General features: G+C 55.2%; 3 protein-coding genes across 6 annotated transcripts; 1 reads left to right on the forward strand and 2 right to left on the reverse strand.

Annotated features, from left to right (window-relative positions):
• CDHR4 (cadherin related family member 4) lies at window positions 1-11,803 on the reverse strand. The gene is given in 21 exon segments (XM_033207801.1): window positions 1-93; window positions 907-994; window positions 1,093-1,149; window positions 1,980-2,122; window positions 2,366-2,588; window positions 2,675-2,823; window positions 3,098-3,237; window positions 3,318-3,521; window positions 3,815-3,908; window positions 4,162-4,315; window positions 4,411-4,441; window positions 4,444-4,563; window positions 4,566-4,592; window positions 4,823-4,959; window positions 5,139-5,242; window positions 6,123-6,233; window positions 7,900-7,991; window positions 8,067-8,229; window positions 8,320-8,510; window positions 8,857-8,911; window positions 11,153-11,803. Coding segments are annotated over 21 exon segments (2,496 nt in total). The 5' UTR covers window positions 11,303-11,803; the 3' UTR covers window positions 1-30.
• Window positions 11,804-12,592: 789 nt separating this feature from the next.
• Window positions 12,593-14,365, forward strand: INKA1 (inka box actin regulator 1). Its single transcript, XM_033207791.1, has 2 exons — window positions 12,593-12,798; window positions 13,514-14,365. Exons 1-2 carry the CDS (start codon window positions 12,748-12,750, stop codon window positions 14,318-14,320), a joined length of 858 nt encoding a protein of 285 aa, XP_033063682.1. The 5' UTR covers window positions 12,593-12,747; the 3' UTR covers window positions 14,321-14,365.
• Window positions 14,366-14,537: 172 nt separating this feature from the next.
• UBA7 (ubiquitin like modifier activating enzyme 7) lies at window positions 14,538-23,332 on the reverse strand. 4 transcript variants are annotated; one of them, XM_033207763.1, is made up of 24 exons: window positions 23,091-23,332; window positions 22,836-23,004; window positions 22,603-22,737; window positions 22,416-22,522; window positions 22,000-22,090; window positions 21,760-21,895; window positions 21,462-21,559; window positions 21,223-21,369; window positions 20,627-20,776; window positions 20,339-20,446; window positions 20,106-20,186; window positions 19,871-20,026; window positions 19,617-19,782; window positions 19,332-19,537; window positions 19,169-19,233; window positions 18,896-19,079; window positions 18,744-18,818; window positions 18,310-18,493; window positions 17,725-17,807; window positions 17,357-17,449; window positions 17,073-17,264; window positions 15,410-15,502; window positions 15,233-15,333; window positions 14,538-14,770 (listed from the first exon to the last, which is right to left on the reverse strand). In XM_033207763.1, the coding sequence occupies exons 1-24, from the start codon at window positions 23,144-23,146 to the stop codon at window positions 14,641-14,643; spliced, it is 3,006 nt and encodes a 1,001-aa protein (XP_033063654.1). In that variant the 5' UTR covers window positions 23,147-23,332; the 3' UTR covers window positions 14,538-14,640. The 4 variants fall into 4 exon arrangements, with proteins under 4 accessions (XP_033063654.1, XP_033063644.1, XP_033063671.1 ...); XM_033207753.1 differs by having other exon boundaries at window positions 20,627-20,809; XM_033207780.1 differs by lacking the exon at window positions 20,339-20,446 and having other exon boundaries at window positions 20,627-20,809.
• Between the last annotated feature and the right edge of the window lie 3,642 nt (window positions 23,333-26,974).

The following is a 26,974-nucleotide window of genomic DNA, read 5'->3' on the forward strand; positions in this document are numbered from 1 at the left end:
TTCCACACATGGTAAAGCAGCTACTTGGCCTCAGAGCCAGCACCAGGCTCCTGTGCGTGTGTTAAACAGGTAGTCTCTTCCTGTACCTAAAACCTGTAGGAGAGAGAAGAGAGCGGGGGATGCTGCTGGCCCCAGGAGAACTGCCTCCTTCTCCTCTTACCTAAGGGTAGGAGATCATTCCTTCAGGACCCTCAGTGTGACACCCCACCTTCGCTGGAATCTAACCTGTCCCCTTCCTCCCTTCTCAGACAAATTCTCTGAACTCTGTCTCAAATGCACAGGAAGCCTCCTTGATTCTCCAACACTGGACACCAGCTTCCCTAAGGCCAATGCCAGATTACTCTCCCATAATTCACGGTGACACTGGACTATCTGGGAGCCTCTCCCCTCACCATCATCCCTCCTCCTGTTGTAGGCAGAGACCAGACCAGATATGAGGCATCTCCTGACCCCCTAGATATTTGACAAAGGACGGATGAAGGGTGAGTGGGGGTGAGAGCAGACCCCATTCAGGAAGAAAGCAGATAGATGATGGGTTCCTGAGAGTAGGAGAAGATATTGAGATGAGGTAAAGAGAGGAGGAGATACTCAGAGTGGGTGAGGGCCCAGGCAGAGAATAGTTTAGGAAGAGGGGGACTCATGGGAGTCCTGTGCTCTGCCATCAAAATGCTGCTGAGGGGAAAAAAAAAAAAAGGTGCAATGAATTGAACCCTGCCCATAGGGGAGCAGATGAAGACCTGCTCCTAGGGGGCCAGAAGCTCACCTGCCTCCTCCATCCTTATGGTGCTAGTGTGGGCACTTCCACAGGGATAGCCATTCACGGGAAAAGGGGCAAGCTTGGTGGGGGCAGGGGAGTACTATGGAGCAGCCTTGGTGCCCACTACTTGAAATGGTGAGCTGACATACCAGACTTATGATGCTACTGGGTGCCTGGGACATCTCCATCATCGGTGCCTCCATGAAACCCTCGATGTATCCCTCAGTTCCCTGGATGCTGGGGCAAAGTAGGAGCAAGAGTACAGGGCAAAGCTCTGGGCCCCAACCTGAGTTTAAGAGATGGGCTCCCAGGCAAAGTATGCAAAGGAGACTGACCTGTTTAGCAGCAAAGCCTGGGCTGGTTTGCTGGGTGCCTGCAGCAGCCGGGCCAACCTAAAATGCCAGGAGGAGTAACTAAGCAGTGAAGGCAGTAGGCCTACTGGCTCCAGGAACTAGTACCATTCACCTGTCCCTTTTTATTGGGAATAACCAGTGTCTGTATGCAGTGCCCACATCGTTACATCCCCTTTCCCTGGGCTCAGTCCTATGTCCACAAGGAACTTCAGAGTCTACAGGAGCAGGAAAGCTTTCCAGTGGAGGGCGGAAGTCAGGAATAGGGGTAAATGCCCAATGCATGACAGACTCACAGTTTCAAGTCCTGAGCTTATCAACCCTCCCCCCATTTCAAGACTGGATTCTACCGGTGATGGAAGTTGCTTCCTCCCAGTGTCTCTCTGACCCTAATTTAAAGACTTCTGGGCCGGGCGCGGTGGCTCAAGCCTGTAATCCCAGCACTTTGGGAGGCCGAGACGGGCGGATCACGAGGTCAGGAGATCGAGACCACCCTAGCTAACACGGTGAAACCCCGTCTCTACTAAAAAATACAGAAAACTAGCCGGGCGAGGTGGCGGGCGCCTGTAGTCCCAGCTACTCGGGAGGCTGAGGCAGGAGAATGGCGTAAACCCGGGAGGCGGAGCTTGCAGTGAGCTGAGATCCGGCCACTGCACTCCAGCCTGGGCGACAGAGCGAAACTCCGTCTCAACAACAACAACAACAACAACAAAAAAAAAAAGACTTCTGGAGGGAGAGCAGCCCTCCTCAATATCAGTTTGTCACCCACCCACTTGGGCATTGTCATCTAATCTTGGGTGACACCACCCATTACAACTGGGGTCCATAGGTGGGTGGGGGGCAGGTAGGGAGCACAAGAATAGGATCCCTACCCCTGGAGGAGCCTGCCAAGAAGCCAGCCTCGGACCAAGAGGAGAAGAGTACCAGTTGCTGTCAACACCACCACAAACCAGGGCTGTGGTTGCCTGAAAGCCTCTGTGTCTGTCACGAGCATGAGTGTCATCATTGAGGGCACCTGAAAAGGAGGCCACAGCCTCACCACTGCCTTGCCAAAATGCCCTGACCATCCAGCCTTCCAACCCCTCCCTGGGCTAGGCCACCCCACACCCGTGATTTGCTGTTCAACACCTCTGGGCTTTCTGTACTCAGCACTTCCCTCTGAACTGCCTTCCCCATAGTTCCACCCAAAAAACTGGGTCTCCTCACTTTCCAAGGTCCACCCTTCCCACCCCACTGAGGGCCCAAGGAGCCTCCTCACTGTGGTTCTGTGGGTGCTGGTGGCCACTGTGCTGGCCCTCCGGTGAACTAGATGCACAATAATGGTGGCTGTGGTGCTGAGGTTGGGGGTGGAGCGGCCCGCATCGGCCACACAGATCAGTAGCTCATAGGTACAGGGCTGCTGTGGCCAGAAGGGCCCCAACACAAGGTCACTGTGCACCAGGATGGCCTCTTGCAGGATGAATCAGTTCTGGCTATTCCCTGAAATCAGAGTGACAGGAGGAAGAGACCATTGCTGGCCTTGGCCTACCCCTCACTCACAACCTGGTGGTGCCCATGTCCCCTTCCTCCCACGATGCTATAGGAATAGGTCAGGTGCTATGGCTCCTGAGGGATCTAGCATGACACCTTGGTCACCTCCACACTACGGCCCAGAGGAGCATAGATGGTGAGTTCCTGAAATGGGGGCTCACATTCGGGGACATGGTCATTCACATCCTGCAGAAAGGAACCAGGTTAGGAGTGGGTAGAACCCACCCCCCAAACCTCCGAGTCAGCCCCTCAGCTTCTTCTCACCACAGCCGGAGCCTAGGCATTAAGGGATCAAAGCATCACACAACAGGCTCCAGAGCTTTCCACAATTAGGCCCCACTCCTCTCCAGCCAACTCGTGGAAGAAACCGAGGCACAGAGTGGAAAAACAGAACACCACAGGGCGATTTGAACTCCTATCTTTCCAAGTATTTATTTCCAAAGCCTTAGGACACAGTTACCTCAACCTTGATGGTAATGGTACAGGAGCCTGAGCAGTGATGGTTGGGGTTCTGTTCTTGGCCATGGTCAATCAGCAGGACAGTGAGCCTGTACAGCCTCTGCTGCTCATAGTCCAAAGGTCCCAGGATGTAAACTTCCCCTAGAGGGGGAGATCACAGCCTCAGCCTGCAGAGCCAACTCTGGCTCGCCGTTTCCATCCAAGCCCTGGGGTGGATGTACCATTGAGATTGTCCACAGCAAAGGTGGTAGGACCACCAGAGGTGTAGTACTCAATGTTGTCATGAGGATAATCCATATCCATGCCCACCACAGAGCCCAGCAGAGTGTGGGGCACTGCATCCTCCTGAACCTGGAATGTGCGAGGGACACAGGCTGGGGAGAACTCGTTGATGGGTGTCACCATCACCAGTACCGGCACCTCAGCTGGAGGTCATTTGGCAGTCAAGGAGCTGGCCTGGGGTGCCTATCCCTGAACTGGGGGTCTGAGGAGGGAGACATGGCCCTGCCCTGGGGGGTCTAAAGAGTGAGAGGGTCTAAAGGGAGGGCAGAAGCCTTCCCCTGCTGGGGGTCTAAGAGATATATCCTCAGGGTCTGAAATGGAGACAACCCTGCCCTACTGGATTCTAAAGGAGGAGAGATGACCCTGTCCTGAGCATGGGAAGCAGGAGGACAGAACAGCCTTGTCCTGGGTGTCCAGGCTGGGTGTGGTTACTCACTGGTCATCTGGGGCTGGCCACCATCGAGCACCAGGATGGAGGCTGCATGCTGGAAGCAGGTTCCAGGAGTGTCACAGTCCAGTGTGGCATTCACCTAGCCAAAGGGGCTAGAAAGTGAGGTCCAGTCAGGGCCTGAGAGAGCCCTGAGCCACACGGGGCTGCTGTAGGCCAGGGCATCCACAAATATCCTGCCCGGATCCTGTTTTCCAGACTGCAACACAGGTTGGCTCAACAGCCATCCCTCCCACCCCCACTCCCATGGTCTCAGCTCTCAGAGACCCTTGGCCCACCCACCCCTTCCCACTGCAAGCACCCTGCAAGTGGGTCTGGGAGCTGGGGCTGGGCACCTCAAGGACTCTGTCATAAAGGCAGAGGCTGACAGGGTTGGAAGAGCTGCGGAACCACAGCTTGTAGTCCAGGGTGGCGTCAACAGAGTCCAGATCTTCACAGGTGACAGTATTCAGCACGGTGCCCACAGGTGCAGTCTCGGGGATTTGGGATCTGAGAGTATGCCGTGGCAGCAAGGCGGGAGTCTGGCAGCACCCTGAGTCATGGCTCTGGCCCCAGCAGCCCAGGTAAGGTTCCTGTGTACTCACACCAGAAGCACTGGGAGGCAGCGTGGGGTCAGAGGTTGACCAGCCGCACATTCATGGTGAGATTGAGCTTGGCACTGCCCCACAGCTGGTGCCGCTCAAAGGCCTTCACCTGCAGCCTGGAAACCGAAGTGCCTGGGGTGTGAGCTAACTCCAGGGCATCGTGGTCCGGACCACACTGTCTGCTGCATGGGGTGGGAGGGTCAGGGAACACAGAGATCAGCCCCGCTCCCAGCTCAGTCCCACTCCCACCAGCCCACCAGATCCATAGGCAAAGGAGGCCGCTGAGCCTGGGCCTCCTGCTGCCTTCTCCAAGACCAAGCCCCCAAACAGGAAGGTGAAAAGGTACTATGGGTCACCTCTGGACCAGCCACAGAGGCATCCCAGTACCTGCCCCTCCCTCAACACCTCTCACCATGACCGACGGAGAAGAGTGGGCTGGGCACCGGAGACAGGATTTCATAGCGCAGGTCGACACCCCAGGCCCGGACCTGAACCACCTCACTACCAGGGGCCAGGTTCTCAGGGATGGTGATATTCTGAGCCTGCTCACTGGACCAAAAGGGAGGCACTGGTTCCCGCCCATTCCTGCTCACCCTGTGGGTCCACAGCTTCCTTCCCTGGGCCCTCCTCCTGTCAGGGCTGGGACTCAGCTCCAGCAGCCTCACCCTACCTGATTCCATGGGGCTAGGCCCTTCCTCCCTCACTCTTCCAGGGTAGGGGAGCCTTACAGGAAGGAAACCTGACTGGAGGGAACAGGCAAAACCTTCACCGTCACCATCCCTTGGCAGCTTTGCCTTTTTCCAAAGGACAATGAGATCTGCAGCTGGAAGACCTGTGGTGCACCCAGAACAGAAAAGGAGCCAGAGTGTGTGTGTGTCCACCTCTTTGTCTATGCCCAGTCCTCCCCTTAAATAGGCAACCTCACTTAGGATCTGCAAAAGAAGCCTCAACTTCCACTCTTCCCCATGATCCCCATGACCTGTCACTCTGCTGACAAGTATTCCTTTGAGCCCCATATCTTTGGGCCATAAATTATTCCGTTAGGATGCAAACAGCCCAAGAGTGATATCTGAATCATTGACAATGTGAATTATCATCTTAGAGTTGCTGAGAGCCACCTCCAGACTGCACTGACCACTTTACTCAGAACTTTTTTTTTTTTTTTTGCCCAGGTTGGAGCACAGTGGTATGATCTCGGCTCACTGCAACCTCCATCCCCTGGGTTCAAGCAATTCTCCTGCCTCAGCCTCCTGAGTAGCTGGGATTACAAGCATGTGCCACCACATTCGGCTAATTTTTGTATTTTTAGTAGAGACGGGGTTTCTCCATGTTGGCCAGGCTGGTCTTGAACCCCTGAACTCAGGTGACAACACCCACCTCAGCCTCCCAAAGTGCTAGGATTACATGGGTGAACTACCATGCCCAGCCATTACCCAAGACTTTCTTTTACTGTGTGATTGCCCTAAACATATTTCTTTCTATTAGAGGGCTTGTGAATTCCCAGAGAGAGGGATTCCTCTTCTTTCTAGAACTCCAGAGCCCAGCACAGAACCAAGCTAAAGTAGGAGGACAACCAGCATGGAGCAGCAGGTCCAGGTCTGAGAAAGTCAGTGTTAGTCGAGGAGGCCAAGGAGGCCAGGAATAAACAAATTTCTAAAAGGTAGGAGCTCTACCCAATCCATGGACACCCCCAGATTCCAAGTCATGCTCACCTTTCGAGCCTGGCCTAGGAGGCCCTGGGATGGTGCCTGCAGCCAACCTTGCTCATTGATGGAGAAAGGTCCAGGGAAGTGTGGCAGGTCCTGGGCACTGATAATGCTCAACTGACAGAACAGAGATGCTGGCAACCCCATTCAACCCCAAGTGCCCTGAGCACCCCCGTCAACAACCCAGCAGCAACCCTCCAGCAACCCAGCAGGCACCTGCCTACACCCAACTTATTTTCTTTTCTTTTCCTTCCTTCCTTCCTTCCCTCCTTCCTTCCTTCCTTTCTTCCTTCCTTCCTTCTTTCCTTCCTTCTTTTTTTTGAGACAGAGTCTCACTCTGTCACCCAAGCTGGAGTGCAGTGGTGCGATCTCAGCTCACTACAACCTCCACTTCCTGGGTTCAAGCGATTCTCCTGCCTCAATCTCCTGAATAGCTGGGATTACACACCTGTGCCAGCACACCCAGCTAATTTCTTTCCTTCCTTCCTGCCTGCCTGCCTGCCTCCACCTCCTGGGTTCAAGTGATTCTTCAGTCTCAGCCTCCTGAATAGCTGAGATTACAGGTGCCCACCACCACGCCTGGCTAATTTTGGTATTTTTAGTAGAGATAGGGTTTCACCATGTTGGCCAAGCTGGTCACAAACTCCTGACCTCCAGTGATCCACCTGCCTCGGCCTCCCAAAATGCTGGGATTATAGGTGTGAGCCACTGCGCCCAGCCTCACACCCAATTTTCTCATGCTTCACCACTGACTCTTATCCCAGCCTGGGCTCCAGCCCAGGTCCTGGTCACAATCCTCTTCCTTCCAGCCCAAGCCCTGGCCACAATCCTCAATCCTTTTTGCTTTTAAGTGAGTTACTGTTTTTAAATACTTTCTTTTTTTTTTTTGAGACAGAGTCTTGTTCTGTCAGCCAGGCTGGAGCAGTGGCACAATCTTGGCTCAGTGCAACCTCCACCTCCCGGGTTCAAGCGATTCTCCTGCCTCAGCTTCCCAAGTAGCTGGGATTACAGGCACACGCCACCACACCCAGCTAATTTTTGTATTTTTAGTAGAGACAGAGTCTCTATGATGGCCAGGCTGGTCTCAAACTCCTGAGCCCACCTGCCTCAGCCTCCCAAAGTGCTGGGATTATAGGTGTGAGCCACTGTGCCTGGCCATTACCTACATTTTATTTTTTTATTACAGAAATGATACAGAATTGGCCGGGCGCGGTGGCTCAAGCCTGTAATCCCAGCACTCTGGGAGGCCGAGACGGGCGGATCACGAGGTCAGGAGATCGAGACCATCCTGGCTAACACGGTGAAACCCCGTCTCTACTAAAAAATACAAAAAACTAGCCGGGCGAGGTGGCGGGCGCCTGTAGTCCCAGCTACTCGGGAGGCTGAGGCAGGAGAATGGCGTAAACCTGGGAGGCGGAGCTTGCAGTGAGCTGAGATCCGGCCACTGTACTCCAGCCTGGGCGACAGAGAGAGACTCCGTCTCAAAAAAAAAAAAAAAAAAAAAAAAAAGAAATGATACAGAATTGTCATAGAGAACTGAGAACACATAGTAGATCTTGAAAGAACTCAGCCCCTGAGATGTCCCTGTGGGAACAGCCATGGTCAATGGGGAGTGAGCAGCCCTCAGCAGCTCTCTCCAAGAACATGCATCATGTAGAGGCTCATCTGTGCCTCTGCTGCAAGGTTCCTCTGCAGGCTGTGCCTGGCCAGGCAGGGGTTAATTTATTCTCTCCATCCCCACTGCCCCCATCCTGTCACCCACCGTCCCACGTCCTGGGCTCACCTGGGCTCTGTGGAGTTCTAAGCCTGGGAGGAGCAGAGTGTACAGCCGAGCCCCAGGTGCGACTGTCTCTGGCACCTGAATCATTACCGCAGTTGGCCAGAGTGGAGGTCAGGGAAGATCTGTTCAGGCCATGCCTGCCCACCCTTGCTGACTACCCCTGGCCTCACCTGGGCTGGCAAATTGACCAGCACACTGGATATGGCTAAGGTCCCGCTGCACATCCACAGAGAGTGATCCCTCCATCACATGGTTGCCACATGTGAACTTCAGCTGCAGCTTGTAGTGGTTCACCATCAGGGCATCCAACCGAGCAGAGCTGCTCAAGGTCAACTGGGGTAGGTGGGCAGTGCCATGTGGGGCTTGGAAATTTTAGGTCTGCCTTTGTGCCCCTACAGTCCCCAGTTGTACACATGGCCTTACCTTGTCCACATAGGTCCCTTGCCACCTGGCCAAGCTGGGTGGGTTGAAGAAGGTGGTGGGTGGCTGGACATTGAGCAACTCCAGGGTGGGTGTGGGCGTGTAGGAGGAGCAGTTAAAGGAGAAAATCTGAAGGATTGTGCCAGGGCCCTGGTTCTCAGAGACATTTATAAACCAGGGCAGGCTGTAGAGGTCTGTGAAGAGCAGAGAATTCAGGTTGGAGGCCCCCAGGCTGATGGAACCCCCCCTAGGCTGATGGAACCACATATACTAGCATAGTCCTGTCCTTTTGCTACAGGGCCTGACCATGCCATGGGGCCAAGCAGCTAAGGCCTTTCCTTATATCCAGCATCCAACATTTCACAGATGGGGAGTGAGAACTTGGTTGAGGAAGCAGCCAAGATAAAGGGTGAGGGCCAGGGGTTCAGATACTTACACTTTCCTACCTCTCCCCCAATCCCTGGTCTCCATGGTAGCTTATCGGGGAAGGGTCAGGACTCCGAGGGAAAACTAGGGTTCCCCCACCCACCACCTCCTCACCAGAGACCACCAGAGCAAAGAGGAACACGAGGAGCCTGAGCAGCACCAGGATGACCTGAAGACACAGACAGCAAAGGAGGCTTCAGAAAGCTAGGCTGTTTGTCTGACTCACCCTGTTGCCAGGTCAGTTGCTCAAACACAGCTGGGCAGGTGGGACTCCTGGGCCTCCCAGATTCTATCCCCGCCCATCCCTGGTGACTGAGTTCTAGACCTCTGGCAGGCTTCCAGAGGCTCAGAATATCCCATTTTCCATTGCCCCCATTCATTACAACTCTAAGGGCATGGAAGGAGAGGAGGATTAAGGTTCAGATGAGGAAACTGGTAATGCAATCCTTGGAGACAGAGGAAGCACAGCACCCAGGAAAATTGGGCCCAGGACCTGCTACCCCACAGAGTCTCAACTCCAGCTGGACCCCCTCCATTAGAACATTATCTGCCTATAAAAAATGAGCCCAACTATCAACAAAATCTCTCAAAACTTGCTGGGTGTGGTGGCTCACATCTGTAATCCCAGCACTTTGGGAGGCTGAGGTGGGAGGATCACTTGAGCTCGGGAGTTCGATATCAGCCTGGGCAACAAAGTGAGACCCCATCTTTACAAAAAATTAGTTGGGTGTGGTGATCCAGGCCTGTAGTCCCAGCTACTTAGGAGGCTGAGGTAAGAGGACCGCTTGAACCCAAGAAATCGAGGCTGCAGTGAGCCATGATTATGCCACTGTACTCCAACCTGAGTGACAGAGCAAGACCCTGTCTCAAAAAAAAAAAAAAAAAAAGGCCGGGCGCGGTGGCTCAAGCCTGTAATCCCAGCACTTTGGGAGGCCGAGACGGGCGGATCACGAGGTCAGGAGATCGAGACCATCCTGGCTAACACGGTGAAACCCCCGTCTCTACTAAAAATACAAAAACTAGCTGGGCGAGGTGGTGGGCGCCTGTAGTCCCAGCTACTCGGGAGGCTGAGGCAGGAGAATGGCGTAAACCCAGGAGGCGGAGCTTGCAGTGAGCTGAGATCCGGCCACTGCACTCCAGTCCGGGAGACAGAGCGAGACTCCGCCTCAAAAAAAAAAAAAAAAAAGCTGTCTACATCCAACAAGCAAAAGAAATCCTTTATGACAGAAATACAAATACTGGTTATCGTTGGGAATATCAATTGGATAGGGCACCAGATGGCATCCAGGAGTTGCTGAGGATGTTCTATATCTTTATCTGGGTGGCAGCTGCACAAGTATCTACAGATTTTAACATTTATTGAGCTATAACTCTGAGATCTGTCCATTTATTTTATTTGTATGTCATTTTTAAAAGTTTTCTGGGCCGGGCGCGGTGGCTCAAGCCTGTAATCCCAGCACTTTGGGAGGCCGAGACGGGCGGATCACGAGGTCAGGAGATCGAGACCATCCTGGCTAACACGGTGAAACCCCGTCTCTACTAAAAATTACAAAAAACTAGCCGGGCGAGGTGGTGGGCGCCTGTAGTCCCAGCTACTCGGGAGGCTGAGGCGGGAGAATGGCGTAAACCCGGGAGGCGGAGCTTGCAGTGAGCTGAGATCCGGCCACTGCACTCCAGCCTGGGCGACAGAGCGAGACTCCGTCTCAAAAAAAATAAATAAATAAAAAAAATAAAAGTTTTCTGGCCAGGCATGGTAGCTTATGCCTGTAGGGGAGGCCAAGGCAGGAGGATCGTTTGAGATCAGGAGTTCGAGACCAGCCTGGACAACATGGTGAAACCCTGTGTCTTAAAAAAAAAAAAAAAAAAAAAATTAGCTGGTGTGGTGGCACATGCCTGTAGTCCCAGTTACTTGAGAGGCTGAGATAGGAGGGTCACTTGAGCCCAGAGATCGAAGCTGCAGTGAGCCAAGATTATGCCACTGCACTTCAGCCTGGGCGACAGTGAGGCCCTGTCTCAAAAAAAAAAAAAAAAAAAAAAAAGGTTGTCTTTATTTGCCGTCTCTAGTTCTTCAGCCCTCACTCTCTTCTCCACACACTCTAATCAGGTTTGTCCCTCTCTACACAAAACTGCCCCTGTCAGGGTTCCCAATGACCTATGCACTGCCGAATCCGGTGGTTTGTTCTTCACCCTCACTGCCTCAGCAGCATTCAATGCTTGCTCCCCTTGGCTCCTGGGTCCCCACATTCTCAGATTTCTCCCGGTTGTTTCTGCCCAGCTTCTCTGATAGTTCTGCTTCATATCTCCCCTACCTCCACCTCGTGGAATGTCCCAGGGCACAGTCCTGATTGCTGTCTCCCTCTACACTCATTTCCTCCCACCCCACCTCATCCAGGCCTATAGCCTTACATACCATCCTTTCACTCACTATTCCTCCCAGATCCAAGGCTCCAGTGCTGATCACTGTCCTGAAGTCCAGAGTCATACTCCTAGCAGCTGACTCTGCAACTCCTCTTGGATGTCTATCAGGCATCTCAAGGATTACGTGTCCATAAATGATCATTGGATTTTCCTCTCCAAATCCACTCTTCTCCAGTCTTTCCCAGATCAGTTTATGGCAATTTCATCCAACCAGCTGTTAATGCCAGAAATGTAGGAGTCATGCTTGATGCCTCTTTTCCTGCCCACATCCATGCATCAGCAAGACTTGATTTTAGCTCCAAAGCATACCCCAAAGTGACCCCCTTCAGTGCACCTGCCCTGCCCAGGCCTAGGCCCTCCCCTTCGTTGCCTGGATGAGGGCAGGGGCTTCCACTCTTATTGCAAAATCCTTTTCTGAAAGCAGCTGGGATTATCTAAACAAGAGCTAGCCCAGGTCATTCCTGCTCAGAGGCCCCCATTGCTCCTCATCACACCAAGAACAAAACCCACATTCTGCCCTAAGGCCGTTAGAGCCTGGTTTTGCTGACCTTTTCCCTTCTGCTACCACCACCAATCACAGACACCTGGGCCTTCTTTATGTTTGGCCCTGTCCAGCTCCTGTCCCTCGGGTCTTTTCCCTGGCTGCTCCTTCTGCCTAGAATGCCCCTCTTCTTGATTGCAACCTGATGTCACCTCCTCTGAGATTGCCCTTCCCCAGGCTAGCCCATGGCCCTCATTCCCTGGTATTTTCCTGTTGCTGGTATGTCTAGTCTGTCTGCAGCTACACTACTCTTGAGACTAGCCTGCTTTATAGAGCAACCTCAGGAGACGGGCTCACCCCGGCACCCACCCCCAGTCTGCACCTGGTACCGGCAGAAGGAATGCTGATGTTCGCGTGTCGCCGCTGGACTCGCGACTAGCCGAGCACTCCCCACTAGAGGGCAGTCCCGTCTAGCTCGGTTGGGACGCGGCTGAGGCCCCGCCAGTGCGCTGCCACAAAGTCCCGCCCTCTCTGAGTCCTCAGGCCGAACCCCACTTCCATCCCGTTCAGGGAGTGCCGAGGCCAGCCTCAGGAATGGGTCCCGTGGGTCAGGCCCCGAGTGGGCCACAACCTCTCTGGGTCCGACCATACGGGGCGCTCTGCCTATGTGCGGGCGCAGCACGACGCCCCGTGAGAGGGACCGCTATTTCACCATTGAACAAATGGGGAGGATGAGGCCTCCGCACGGAGGCGACCTGTCCTGCCTCACGCAGCAAATGCAGGGTCCACTCAACTATCTGGGGGCTCGGGTATCCCGGGCCCGACCCCGTCCGGCTTCCAGCTACGACCCCGCCCTTCCCCACAAGAACCGCGGCGGAGTCGGGAGGGACGCCGGGTTTTAGCCCCTCCCCCTTTGGCCGCGGGGCCGGGGCGGGGCGCGGCTGCCAGATGTCGGGGCGGCGGCGGTGGGAGCTACGGAGAGCGAGGAGCCGCGCAGCCAGGCGGAGGCTGAGGGCGCCGCTGGCCGGCCCGCCCAGCCCTCTCTGCGCGGCTCCACCGGGGTTCCAAGAGGAGCCTGTAGGCTCGGTGGGGGCCCCGGCACGGACATGCACAGCGCTCGGCTTGACAGCTTCCTCAGCCAGCTCCGCAGGGAACTGGTGAGGCTCGGGAGCGGGTGCGGTTAGGGAGGACGCTTGCGGGGTGCCAGGCTGCTGCCCGGCCGGAACAGCAGACGGATGCGGGGTGGCTGCAGCGAGCCCGTCCGAGGCGGGATGGGGGCGGCACGGCGCATATGGCTCAGATGGTCCGCGTCGGGTTTCGGAGGGTTGGGAACTGCGCTGAGCATCAGATAACAGCATCCAGCTGGCCGTGCTGCTGGAACGGTGCGGGAGGAAGAGAGTGGAAGGGGGACTTCTTTGGGGGTGGGGCATGGGGCAGCAAGGGACTAACGAGGTGCTAGCACTGCTGTGAACGCCCCCTACTTCAGGCTGGCCTATGCCTCCCTTCTCTACCCCTCATCTAGCAAGCGCTCTTTCTGTGAAAGACGGTTTGGGCTTTGGGAGCTGAATCCCCCTCCAGTCTTGGGCAGGACCTACTTCCCTGCTCAGACCCACAACCCTGCCTGCCCGCCCGCCCTGGTGGCGGGTGTCGACTTGCCCAGCCCTGCGTGCTGCAGCCTGCCGGACTGCCACCAGGTCGGTGAATGAGAACCACACCAGCTTCGAGTGCCAGCACCCCTATGCCTGCCCTGTGCTCACTAGCACCCTGCTGCCCAGGCCAGCAGGCCTATCTAACCTTCCTGGATCCTCTGTACTCTGAGCTGACCTGGTGACAAGTGATACCTCTCTGACTTCTGCCTTCTCTTCCCCTCAGTTGTGTGGTCGGGACACAGGCTCACCCCCGATGCCTGGTCCCCTGCAGCCAACCCCCCAAACTGGCCCAGATGTGCAGCCCAGCCACCAGCTTAGGGCCTCAGGTGCCTTGGAAGAGGACTCAGTCTGCTGTGTGGAGGAGGAGGAAGAGGAGGAGGAAGCAGCAGTGGTGACAGAAGACAGGGGTGCAGCCTTGGGAGGCCCCAGGGAACATGCCCTGGACTGGGACTCTGGCTTCTCCGAGGTGTCAGGCAGCACATGGCGAGAGGAAGAACTACCTGTTCCCCAGCGCCCAGCACCCTCAGCACAGCCCCTTCGTAGGCAGCGCCTCTCAGTCAGTGGCCTCCCCATGCCCAGCAGGGCCCCTGTAGCCAGTGTACCACCTGTCCACCGTCCACGGCCCAAGTCCACCCCAGACGCCTGCCTGGAGCACTGGCAGGGACTGGAAGCAGAGGACTGGACAGCAGCCCTACTGAATAGGGGTCGCAGTCGCCAGCCCCTGGTACTGGGGGACAATTGCTTTGCTGACTTGGTGCACAACTGGATGGAGCTGCCTGAGACAGGGAGTGAAGGAGGTGACGGAGGTGGGCACCGTGCCCATGCTCGGCCCCCTCAGTTCCTGCTTGGCCTCTCCGAGCAGCTTCGGCGCCGGCTGGCCAGGGCTCGGCGGACAGCTATGGCAGGAAAGCGGCTGTCATGCCCACCTCGCCCAGAACCTGAACTGCCTGCGGATGTCTCACGCTTCGCAGCCCTCATGAGCTGCCGTAGTCGCCAGCCCATCATCTGCAATGATGTCAGCTACCTCTGACCCTACCCTCCAGCCTGGGACAATAAAAGCCTTTTTTCTAGACTATCCTGGCTTCATACCCCTGAGGCACTAAGAGGCAGCCCCAGCCCTGTGAGGCACTGCCCAGGCAGACACATCTTCTGAAGAGCTTTTTGTCTCTGTGTGAAGGTCCCTATCATGCCCATGTCACACCTGTGTACATTAGTGCACTGTGTTCTATCATCCATCCTCTCCACTATGCCTTCCTTCAACAAGCATTTATTAAGTGCCTACTCTGGGCTTACAATGCAGGGCTTGGGATCCAGGGCTCCACTGAGCTAGGTGACGGGGTGGCTGCCTTGTCACAGCTCATAGTGCAGAGGTGGGAAGGCAGTGTCCTCCTCTTCACCCTCACAGCTCAGCTCCAGCACCAACACTCGCAGCCCAGGAGCAAGTACCTGGCCTGTCACCTGCTGAACCAGTTCTGTCACCCTGGTGGGGGTGGGGTTTAGGGGAGATTGGAGAGGTGAGCAGTGGCAGGCAGTGGGCAGCCTGGCATGGACTAGAGAGGGTGCTGGCAGGCCGTCAGGAGCCCAAGCCAGGAGCAGGAGCTACTCAAGACAGGAAACATCTGAAACTATTTTAGGAGCAGCTGGTGAGGCAAGCAGGAGGCAGGAAGCTATGGGTCCCTTGGGAGTGGGCTGTGAAAGGGGGGCTGTGCGGTGTGTGGGGAGCCCGTGGGGCTGGCCAAGTAGGCAGCTCCTGAAGACTCCTCCTCAGGCTCTCGGCCCTCACCCCACCTCCAGCCTTTTTTGCTGGCTCCATTTGGCGAAAGAATGCTTGGGAAGGTGTGAGGAACCCAGAATGGGGCTGGGAAGACAAAAGACTGTGTGGCCCCTAGCCCCAGCCTCCAGGGGACTGGTGGGGCCTGTCTAAAGCCCCGGGTGGGCTCACCTGAGGGGCAGGCGCTGGGCCTGCTTTTCAGGCGACCATCTGGCGGAATAGAGCAGGGCTGGGCCATGCAGCAGCATCCTCACCCTCAACCCGTGCTGCTCCTAGAGGGAGAAAGGTCAGACACCAGCTGGGCCGGGCTGGGCTGAGCCTGGGGGTTGGGGTAGGGACAGGGCACACCTGAAGATGAGCCAGCAGCAACTCCAGGGTCCTCTCAGGCTGCCCAGCTGGTACCTTCAGACGGTCCCAACAGGTCCACTTCAGGTGATGGAACTGGAATGAGGTAGAGGAGGAGTGAAAGACTTCTTACCTACCCCCAACCACCATCCCAGTTACCAGCAGCCTTTCCTAGGGGAAGAGCTGGACTAGCAGGAAGCAGGAGCCAAGGGGTGGAGGGTGGGGGGGAGGTGGGATCTGGGCCCAGAGTCTCAGCCCCCTCCCCGCCCAGGCTGGGGCCAGCACAGGAAATGGGGCTATGGGGCCCGCACAGGGAAACAGACGATCCATCACATGGGCCGGTCGTGAGGGTGGGGGATGAGGGGGTGGTGCTTCCTGAGGAAACCCAGAGCAGGGCCCCTGCAGCCTCTGATAAAGCTGCTTGTTCCTCAAAGACAAGGCTGGGAGCTGAGGGGCACATCCTGTCCCCCAATCTTATATGTACTGCCAGTGCCTTGGGCTACTCATTGGGACACAGGGGCAAAGGCCACAGTGACCACCAGGGCCCCACTGTCCCAGAGACCCCAGCAGGGATACAATGTATACAGGCTTCCTCCTCCTGTCCCCTTTTTCCTTCCAAGAGTCTTGGGGTTCTGGTACCTAGAGCTAAGGACAGAAGGGCAGCTAGCAGGTATCTACAGACAAGGACAGGGGGTGCCTATCAGCCCCCAAGAAAACACTGGGGTCAAGCTGAGACTAGGCAAGAGGTGAGATGGGGGCTTCTCCTTGCCCCGCTCCACTCCGTGGACAAAGGCAACCTGTGTGCTGGTTAGAGGCAGGGTGCCTTAACAAAGGGGCTCTGTGTACTATGTCCAGAGGGACCCCAGGCTGCTCAGCAGAAGCCCAGTGCTGGCCCATGACCTCTGCCCTCTCCCCTCGTGAGGGCATTCCTTCTACCCCCATCCTTGCCCCAAGGAAATGCCAACTGCAGAGCCTGAGCACAGGCTGGAGGCATTCACAGCCCTGCAGTCACAAGAACACAAATCCCCACAAGCCCAGGAACACACACATGTGTGCCCCACGTGTATCTCCATGCAGACCCACATTGAGGACACAGGAAGATGGGAGCCCTGCACTCCCATCTGACACACAGATGTGCAAACTTGCTCCTTCCATACCCACACTCCAGGGATGCCCAGACCCCGGTTGCACTCACACCTGTGACACAAACACACTCAGGGCTGCAGACCCCACACCTCTAGTGGCAAGCCTGTTACCCTTTAACTCAGCTTGCAGGAGGTAGGCCAGGGCCCCTGTACCATGCAGGGGGAAGCTAGACTCTTTCTAGGGCTGAGGCCCTAGTCCCCTCCCCACCACCTACCCTTCAGGGGTACTCCAAAGAAGGAGGGGACTGTAGGGGATGTCTGGCTCCACTAATGAGTTAAAGCTGCAGCTCCCCCAGATCCTGGGCTTTGGAGGGTTGGGGGTGGGGATGGCTGACGGCTGCTTCCTGTGTCTGACGGGTCCCAGCCTGGCTTCATAGCAGGAAGAAGGCTGGAGGGAGTCTTCAGGACTCCTGCACAGTCTGAGTCTCAGTGAGAGCTGGCAGCTAGATTGGGGCCTGTGTGGGCAAGTGCAGGGGAAACCTAGGCCTAGTGGGGCTAAGGGTGGGGTATCATGGGCTCACCGTCTGGATGGCTGGGGCAAAAGGCATATAGCGGATGAGGTAGTTTTCAGCCAGATGTAGGTAGCTGTGGCGAAAGGCACTACGAGGCCGTGGCCCACCCACCACCTTATACAGCTCCAGCCCCAACAGGCCTGCCACGGCTGCTGTAGTGGTGGCAATGGCTGGGATAATCTGGCCCACAATTCGCTTACTCTGCCAAGGACAAGAGATTTTGTGTGGGCCCAAGTGGTAGGGCCAGGGTTTGGCCCCCACCTCCAGGCCCGAGCCTCAAGGGGTGGGGTTACCTGAGCACGGTTGACCGGTGGAATCCCATAGTTCTGACATCGCAGGCTAGCTGCCGCTGCCACAAAGTCCACATGGAAGTTGCTGTCATCATCCTGTAAGGCCCAAGTCAAAGTGGTGTTAACACTGCAGCTGTGCCCCTCACCATGGCCCACTGTGTGCCACTGCACAGGTCTCCATGCAGTTCTGTGGCAGGGGGGTGCCCCCCATCTCCTCTTGATCAGACAGGCTGAGGTTCAGGGAATGTGAGCTGCTTCCAGGGCCTTGCTGGGAGAATTCAGCCCAAGGGGCTCCAAAACTACCTTATTAGCTCCTGACTTTTCTCCACAAACTCCCCAGCCCCGCTCCTCACTGCCACCTGGGCTCCCACCTTCTCAAACATCAGAGGTTTCAAGGGAGGGCCCACAGTCCAGACTTCCAGGGCTTTGTTCAGTTCCTTCAGCTGCTCAGGGCCTGTCAGGGGAGGGGATGTTGAGGCAGTCCTTAGCCCCTGTCTCCTGCACTCTTCCTGGAGCCCTGTGCCTATTCTTGGTCTTTGCCAAGCCTGTCACTTACTATTCCCTGATCAAATCAAGAAGCCCCCTTAATTAATGCTACAATCTCCCCTCTAGAAGCCCCAGTCTTCACCCATGTGTGTGCATGACCTCTGTGACTCTGTCCTCACCTGCAGGCCATAGCTAGGCACTCCCCAGGAGCCAATGTATTTATTTACTTACTTATTTTGCCAAGAATCTGCCACAAGAACTGGGATGTGGGGTAGGCAGCAGGGAGAAGACCCACTGAGGGACCAGAGGATAAGCCTGAAGCTATGGAGGAGTGAGGTTAGGAGGCCTGAGAGGTAGCGAATTGGCTGTAGATCCCCTAGGGCCTATTTTCCTTCTGCAGCACAGGCTGAGGACAGGACAGGTTCAGGTCTTTGAAAGACAGCATGGGGGGCCAGGGCCAGGAGCCTCACCAAACTCAGCAGAAGCCGAAGCCAGCTCTAGATTACTAGCAAAGATGGGGGCCATCTGTTGGGGGTCAGGCTGTGGCAGCAGCTTCAGCAGCTCCCTGAGTGCAGTTGAGTCCTGTGAGCCAGGCAGCCCATGCATCTGGGCATACAGGTTGGCAGCTGCCAGTACGTAGAGGAGGTGCATGTCCTGCAGCCAGACCAAGAACAGGAGCAGAGGCATGGGTGTGAGTGAGCATGTATGGGTGCATGGGGTGGGGGTCACTGTCCATTTGTTGATCTGTTTGAGTGCCTGCCTTTGCCTCACATGTAGACACCCATATGTGCACAAGCATGGCTCTCTCTGGGCATCTGTGCATCTCTGCAGAATGCAGAAATGCCAGCCTCTGCTCTGAGGGGCCACATCTCTATCTTGGAGCTCCCTAGGGAATCCCACTCACTTGATTGGTGTCAAACTCCAAGGGCTGGGGACACTGTTTGGGACCCGACCAGAAGGGAGTTCCATCCTCAAGCACCTAGGTAGGTAAGTAGAAGCTGCTGGGCTCAGTCTGGTCCCTCTGAGCCCCCAGCATCCCAACCCCTAGCCACACACTTTATTAGGTGGGAAGTGCCTCAGCAGCTGTTTGATGCCATAATGGAAGCATAGTTTCCAGTGGCCAAGAGCCCACGCCACACAGTCTTGCCAGTTCTGTGGACGCACTCTCAGGACCCCAAGCACCGGCTTCAGTAAAGTGAGTGTCTGTGGCCCATCCATGTCTGCCAGGGAAGTGTGTGCCCTGCAGAGAGAGGAGGAAGTGTGAGACTGAGTCCTGCAGACTCGTACTTGGAGCCCTGGACTCCTATCTGCCTCTGTTGGTGGCCTTACTGTTGGTGGTGGTTGATGGTCTCTGCAGACAGTCGGAAGAGTCCCTCAAACTCATCCCGGGCCCACTGTGGAGGAGGGAGGAAGAATGAAGTGTCAGGTGGAGAATAGGTCTGCAGCTGAGGGCTGAGCTGGGTAGGGTGGGAGTCTCCAGGGTGCTTCCTACCTGCAAGGTGTGCTCGGCTGTGCTAGGGAAGTGCCGCACGGTACAGACAGGGTAGGGGGCATCCTCAGAAGCTGTAGCTAAGGCAGGGGCTCTGTAGGCCTCAGTCACATGTGGTATGAATACTTTAGCACTGCCCCGCGTGCCCAACGTGCCTGCCTCCAGCAGTGGCTTCAGATAGTGGGTGCAACGAGCAGCTACATAGCGCCCTGGCAAGGCAGCAGCAGGTCAGAAGTGGGGCTGGCACAGCTGTGGACAAGGGACTGACCTCTAAAGTCAAGCACTCACGGGCCTGGAAACTGTCCAGGGCGGCAGCCACGCCATCCACATGGGAGAAAAAGTTATCCCCATAGATGTGCTCTGTGGTGGGATCCAGTGGGTAGGTAAGCGGGATCACCTGTAAGTCTGGGTTCAGGCGCCGGGCAGCTGCTGCAGCCACCTCTGCCTTTGGTCTCTGGGAAGACGGCAGGAAGATGTTGGGTAGGAAGCTGTATGGGAGGACGGTCTGGGATGCAGGAGTGTGGGGAGGGATCAGCACTCACACCAATATCCTGGGACCTGAAGAGGAACTGACGGCTGAGATTGGAGAGCTCTATGTGGTCCATGTCGACAACAGTCAAGCCCCCGCTGTTCCTGGCTCCCAGTCCCACTAGGGCAAAGACTTTGAGCAGCTCACAACCAATGGCACCAGCACCCACCTATTGGCAGGAACAGCCTTAGCCAGAGAGGCTGGGCTGGCTCTTCCAAAGGCACTCCCAGTCTCACCCCACAGCTCACCAGGAGGTAGTGCTGGCGGCTCAGTTTCTCCTGAAAACCAGCCCCAAACACTGCAATTTGCGCATCATAGCGGCTGCCTCTCTAGGGGACAGAGATAGGGGTCAGTGATAGCTACTGGCCTGCATCTTCTTCTTACAATGAGTTTTCTGAATCAGGACCGGGAGGGCATTCCTCATGCTTCTCCCCTAGTCCTGATTTTAGACAAGGCTTGTACCCCTATCCCAGGCTCTCACCGGCACACAGTCCTCAGGACTGGGAAGGAGCTCCCCATCTTCCGGAAGACAATCGAGGGCATCAAAGTAAAGCCACTGGTCCAGAGGCATGAACTTCCTGGAGATTGCCTAGGGGCAGCACTTCAGGCTAGGCACTGCTGCCACCTCCTGACCCCTTCAGATCCTGGCTGGAGGCTACACCCAGGTTGGTGAAGCCTCCAGGGCTGCTATCTGGTGCTGGGTGCCCTCTGACACACATACCGATCTCCACATCTTCCCAGTACCCCCCACACCTATGCCTGTGCCTACCTTCAGCACTTCCTGGGCAGCTACTGCACCCAGCATGGCCACCATAGGGCTCAAGACACCTGCACTGCTTAGGGCGACTGTCCGCACTAGGGCCTCATCCAGTGGCTGTTCCAGTGGCTCTTCCTCTGTCCACTTCAGTGGTTCCAGGTCCTGGGCCAGGCCCACCACAGTCTCTGCATCAACCTGTTGGTAGGACTCTGTGGCATAGTAGCCCAAGCCTGAGCTCTACTCCTGACTCAAATCCTTCCAGCCACCCTCCATCCACCCTGTTCCACAGAAGAGGAAGCAGAAGCCAGGGTGGGAAGGCCTGGCCCTGCTGCCAGCCTGTGCAGCACCACCAGAGGATGTCCAGTACCAGACAGCAGCCCAAGAGGCTTCACTAATCTAAGTGCAGCTTCCAACACAGATCTGAGGGGTCAGGGTGTAGCAGGGGTCCCCAGGATGTGTGCCTGGCACTTCCATGGAACCAGCCTCTACTCTAAAGGCTGCAGTGTTAGAAGATCAGACTTGGATTTGTGAACGGTCATTGTTGCCTCTGGCAGGTGGGACCCCAATAAATGACAGAGGCTGGGGGTGGGAGCAACAGGGCCACTCACAGGATCCCAGGGCTGGGGTGGCCGTCCATGGAGGTGCTGGAACTTGTGCAGTGCACAGAAGGCCTGATGCAGGCAGTGGGCACGGTGAACTTCCTGGGAGCTCTGGGCCACCACATGGGGCTGGAGCAGGGCTGTGTCCAGGGACTTCTGCAAGGGCATCTGGCTCAGGGTCTAGTCCAGAATGCTATGGGCCCCTCAAGGCAACCAAGCTCCCCTACCTCAGATGCACTTGCACTCACATGTCTCACAGTCTTGGGTCTCTTGACTTCAGTGATAGCCCCACCACGCAAGTACCGAGAGAAAGTTGTTGTGTCTCCAATCTCCAGGGACCCATCCTCTGAGGGAGGTCCAGTCTAGTCAGTATGATCCTTGAGCCTGAGTAGTTCCCACACCCCATCCTATCTTGCATCTGTGTCCCAGACCTTGCTGCACCCTATAGAAGGTGGAGGGAGAAGAACCCATTCCAAGGGCCAGGCTGTGCTCACTCCCAGTGGAGGCTTGGGCGCTATGCCTGGAGTTGGAATGGGATTGGCTTACCCCGCACATGGATAGACCGGGGATCACAGTCGTTGAGCTCAACCATTCCCTCAATTCCCGAGAAAGTCACCAAGTCTCCATCACGGAAGTAGTGGGTATTGGCCCCTTTCCTCGGAGTGAGAATTCCAGGGGAGCCCTGAGTAGGAGGAGGCTTGGCTCAGGGGTGCCTGGACCTGCCTTCCACAGGCCCTGGCAGCCTCTCCTTGGTCAGCAGGTGAATGCCTACAGCTCAGCACCCACCTGGGAGATGTGCTGGATGGCAGCTGTCAGGGGTTCTGCCTCTGTGGGGTCCTGCACAGTGAAGTCCTCACCAAAGTCACAGAACAACTGCCTGAGATGGGGTGGTAGGGGTCACTGAGGCAGCTCACAGGTTGTACTTAAGGATAGGGGATACTAGGGCAGGGCCAGAGGGCCAGAATTGGGAAAGGAATGCAAGGAGAGGCTTGGGAACTAGAATTTGAGAGGGTTACTGGAGCAGGTCTGGAGGTTAGGTTGGAGGAACCAGAGGGCAGGACTGGGGACCAGAATCAGAAAGGCATGCTGGTATAGACCTGAGGCTGAGGTTGGAGGGGCACTGGAGCAAGCCTGGAGCTGAAGACAGCACGGGGCCAGTTGCTGGCTGTAATACGGTAGGCCGGGCAGGCAGTCTTACTCACCCCACAAGGCCCCGGGTGTCAGCCGCCAGAAAGCAAACTCCATGCTTATGGCACAAGGTACCCACCTTCAGCTGCTCCTCCAGCTTTGCAGCAGTCAGCACCACCACCTGGGTGGACACTGTGATCAGCAGGGCCAAAACCACTGCCCAGCCCTTCCTGCTCTTGAGGGTTGCAGGCCTGAGCTGACCTGGAAGTCCAACAGCAGGTCCTCAGTGATGTCACCTGTGTGCACAACGACCTGGACAGCTCTGTTGAGCTGAGCCAAGAGCTCTTGAGAGGCCTCAGCTCTGCTCCTTTCCAAGTCCTGCTCTGAGAGGAGAAACTAGGGAGAGAGCCAGTGCAGCCTGAGCAAAGACAGGAGTCCTCTTGGGCCATGCCCCCACCTTGGTCTGGCAGCCCATAGACCCCCAGGACACTTACCTGGGCAGCCAGGTCAGACCAGCAGGTGGGGTGAGGATCATGCAGAGTAAGGCTGCCCACACCCATCAGGACCAAGTTCTTGGCCACCTCAGCCCCCAGGCCCTGCAGGCCGGACACCAGGACCCTGGCTCCCTGAATCCTCTGCATGGCAGGTGAGCCCAGCACATACCTGTGGATGGGAAGCAGGAGGCAAGCAGTTGTAGATCAAGGTAGGAAGACCATCCCCCATTCTCCACCCCTCACCTCGGGCCTCACAGCTGTCTTGAATACAGCTCCTCATCCAGCAGCTTCGAAGCGTCTAGGGCATCCATCCTCAAACCTGGGGCTGAACAGTAGGCTGCAGCGCTCAGAGATAGGGTCTTTGTTTAGGAGGTGGTGACAGTAGGGTCCAGTGCCCTGCTGTAGCCAGTGCAAACAGGAACCAAGGCCAAGGGAATAAGGGACGCTGCTGGTCACAGCTCTCTTCCTGGCTCCTCTGGAGAAAAGAAAAGTGAAAGTGAAACTACGCTCTGAGCTGGCTCCTGATCCTGCCTCCAGACTCCGGCCCCAGACAGGCCAATCAGGGTCTAAAACCTGGGATGAGTTCCAGGACTCCAAGAGGTGATCAGTCTCTGAGTGTCAGACCTGAGGGTGGGAGGCATGAGGCAGCCACATTCACACATGTTCTTATTTTCCTTTTAGACTTTTATTTTGAAATAATTATAGACTTGCAAGAAGTTGCAAAAAAAAATAGTGCAGAGAGGGCCTGTATACCCTTCACAGGTGTGTCCTTTTGCCTTCTTAGGAACCTGGGGCCAGTTCTCTGGGAGATGGACCACTGTTTCTCACAAAACTTCATAGCAGCCAAACCAAGTGCTGTCTTAAGTTCTTTTTTGTTGTTGTTGTTAATTTAGGTGAAATTCATGTAACATACAATTAACCATTTTAAAGTGTACAATTCAGTGGCATTTAGTGCATCCACAGTGTTGTTCAACCATCACGTCTATCTAGTTCCAAAATTTTTCATTCCCCACAACGAACATACCAAACACATTCAATAATTACCATATATGTGGCCAGGCATGGTGGCTCACGCCTGTAATCCCAACACTTTGGGAGGCCAAGGCGGGTGGACCGCCTGTCTGGAGTTCGAGACCAGCCTGGCCAACATGGTGAAACCCCATCTCTACTAAAAGTACAAAAATTAGCCAGGCATGGTGGCACGTGCCTACATGTAATCCCAGCTACTCAGGAGGCTGAGGCAGGAGAATTGTTTGAATTTGGGAGATGGAGGTTGCAGTGAGCTGAGATCAAGCCACTGTACTCCAGCCTGGGCAACAGAGTAAGAGGCAGTCTCAAAAAAAAAAAAAAGGCCGGGCGCGGTGGCTCAAGCCTTTAATCCCAGCACTTTGGGAGGCCGAGACGGGCGGATCACTAGGTCAGGAGATCGAGACCATCCTGGCTAACACAGTGAAACCCCATCTCTACTAAAAAATACAAAAAACTAGCCGGGCGAGGTGGCGGGCGCCTGTAGTCCCAGCTACTTGGGAGGCTGAGGCAGGAGAATGGCGTAAATCCGGGAGGCGGAGCTTGCAGTGAGCTGAGATCCGGCCACTGCACTCCAGCCTGGGCAACAGAGCGAGACACCGTCTCAAAAAAAAAAAAAGAATTGCGAAACATAACCTCTTATGTCTATTTTCTTTCACTTAGAATGTTTTCTTTTTTCTTTGTTTTTTTTTTTTTGAGACGGAGTCTCGCTCTGCCACCCAGGCTGGAGTGCAGTGGCCGGATCTCAGCTCACTGCAAGCTCCGCCTCCCGGGTTTACGCCATTCTCCTGCCTCAGCCTCCCGAGTAGCTGGGACTACAGGCGCCCGCCTCGTCGCCCGGCTAGTTTTTTTTGTATTTTTAAGTAGAGACAGGGTTTCACCGTATTAGCCAGGATGGTCTCGATCTCCTGACCTCGTGATCCGCCCATCTCAGCCTCCCAAAGTGCTGGGATTACAGGCTTGAGCCACCGCGCCCGGCCACTTAGAATGTTTTCAAGGTTCACAGAGTTTATAGCCTGTATCAATATTTTGTTCCTTTTAATGGCTGAATAACAGTCCATTATATGTATCATACCACAATTTGTTTATCCATTCATCTTTTGATGGATATCTGGGTTATTTCTAACTTTTGGATTTGTGAATACTGCTATGTCCTTTTTTATTTATTTATTTATTGTTTTTTGAGACAGAGTCTCACTCTGTTGCCCAGGCTGGACTGCAGTGGCACAATCACAGCTCACTGCAGCCTCGATCTCCCGGGCTCAAGTGATCCTGCTGCCTCAACCTCCCAAGTAGCTGGGACTAGAGGTGTGCACCACCACACTCAGTTAAAGTGGTTTTTGTTTGTTTGTTTGTTTGTTTTTGAGACAGGGTCTTACTCTGGTTGCCCAGGCTGGAGTGCAGTGGTGTGATCATGGCTCACTGCAGCCTCACTGTCTTGGGCTCAAGCAATCCTCCCACCACAGCCTCCTGAGTAGCTGGGACCACAGGCATGCACCACCACATCCGGCTGATTTTTCTTTTTTTTTTTGAGACGGAGTCTCGCCCTGTCACCCAGACTGGAACGCAATGGCACAATCTTGGTTCACTGCAACCTCCGCCTCCTGGATTCAAGTGATTCTTCCCACCCAGCCTCCCGAGTAGCTGGGATTACAGGCACCCGCCATCATGCCTGGCTAACTTTTGTATTTTTGTAGAGATGGGGTTTCACCATGTTATCCAGGCTGGTCTTGAACTCCTGACCTCAGGTGATCCACCCGCCTTGGCCTCCAAAAGTGCAAATTTTCTTTTTTTATTTTTAGTAGAAACGGGGTTTTGCCATGTTGCCTAGGCTGGTATCGAATCTCTGGACTCAAGCAATCTGCCCACCTCAGCCTCCCAAAGTGCTGGGACTACAGGTGTGAGCCACCACACCTGGCTTTGGCTAATTTCTTAATTAATTACTTGTTTCTGTAGAGATTGGGGGGTGGGTATTGCTATCTTGCCCAGGCTGGTCTTGAATGCCTGGCCTCAAGCGATCCTCCCACCTCGCCCTCCCAAAGTGCTGGGATTACAGGTGTGAGCCACCAAGCCCAGCCTGATTCTTGAACAAGTACTATATTGCCCAGGCTGGTCTCAAAATCCTGCAGTCAAGTGCCTCAGCCTCCTAAAGTGCTGGGATTACAGGTGTGAGCCATGGTTCCCGGGCCGTTTGCAGTTTTTCTGGGCACATACACAGGATTAGAGTTGCTGGGTCATATGGTAATTCTGTGTTTGTTTGTTTGTGTGTTTATTTTGAGACAGGATATCACTCTGTCACCCAGGCTGGAGTGCAGTGGCTCAATCTGGGCTCACTGCAGCTTCAAACTCCCTCCCAGACTTAAGTGATCCTTCTGTCTCAGCCTCCCAGGTAGCTGGCACTACAGGCATGTGCCACCATGCCTAGCTAATTTTCTGTAGAGACGAGGTCTCACCATATCGCCCAGGCTGGTCTCAAACTCCTGGTATCAAGCATTTCTCCCACCTCAGCCTCGCAAAGTGCTAGGATTACAGGCATGAGCCACTGCGCCTGGGTTTGTGTTGAACTTTTTGAGGAACCACCAAACCGTTTTCCCCATTTTATATTCCTACCAGCAACGTACAAAAATTTCTATATATCCACACTGTTGCCAATACTGGTTATTTTTCTTTCCTTTTAAAAAAAAAATTATAATCCCAGCACTTTGGGAGGCCGAGACGGGCGGATCACGAGGTCAAGAGAGCAAGACCATCCTGGCTAACGTGGTGAAACCCCATCTCTACTAAAAACACAAAAAAATTAGCCGGGTGTGGTGGCGGGCACCTGTAGTCCCAGCTACTCGGGCGGCTGAGGCAGGAGAATGGCGTGAACCCAGGAGGTGGAGCTTGCAGTGAGCCAAGATCCGGTCACTGCACTCCAGCTTGGGCGACAGAGCAAGACTCCGTCTTAAAAAAAAAAAAAAATTACACCAATTCTAGTGAATGTGAAGAGGTATGTCTTTATGGTCTTTTGTTTGTTTTCATTCAATAACATTTACTGGGTGTGACAGAAGTACTAGGTACAGAAACCAGGGCTGGATTTTGAAGTAAAATGCTATCTTTAATAGACTCCAAAG

This window comes from Trachypithecus francoisi, unplaced genomic scaffold (genome assembly GCF_009764315.1).
Source record: "Trachypithecus francoisi isolate TF-2019V2 unplaced genomic scaffold, Tfra_2.0 Lachesis_group0, whole genome shotgun sequence".
Classification (NCBI taxonomy): Eukaryota; Metazoa; Chordata; class Mammalia; order Primates; family Cercopithecidae; genus Trachypithecus; species Trachypithecus francoisi.

Coding starts and splice junctions, on each gene's coding strand:
- UBA7 (XM_033207753.1), bottom strand. CDS start 23,146: ATGGATGCCCTAGACGCTTCGAAGCTGCTGGATGAGGAGCTGTATTCA. Junction 20,810..21,222: donor CACCCCAGCCCTGGGATCCT/GTGAGTGGCCCT, acceptor TCCTACCAACAG/GTTGATGCAGAGACTGTGGT. Junction 20,447..20,626: donor CTGCCCAGGAAGTGCTGAAG/GTAGGCACAGGC, acceptor TGCTGCCCCTAG/GCAATCTCCAGGAAGTTCAT.
- INKA1 (XM_033207791.1), top strand. CDS start 12,748: ATGCACAGCGCTCGGCTTGACAGCTTCCTCAGCCAGCTCCGCAGGGAA. Junction 12,799..13,513: donor GCCAGCTCCGCAGGGAACTG/GTGAGGCTCGGG, acceptor TCTTCCCCTCAG/TTGTGTGGTCGGGACACAGG.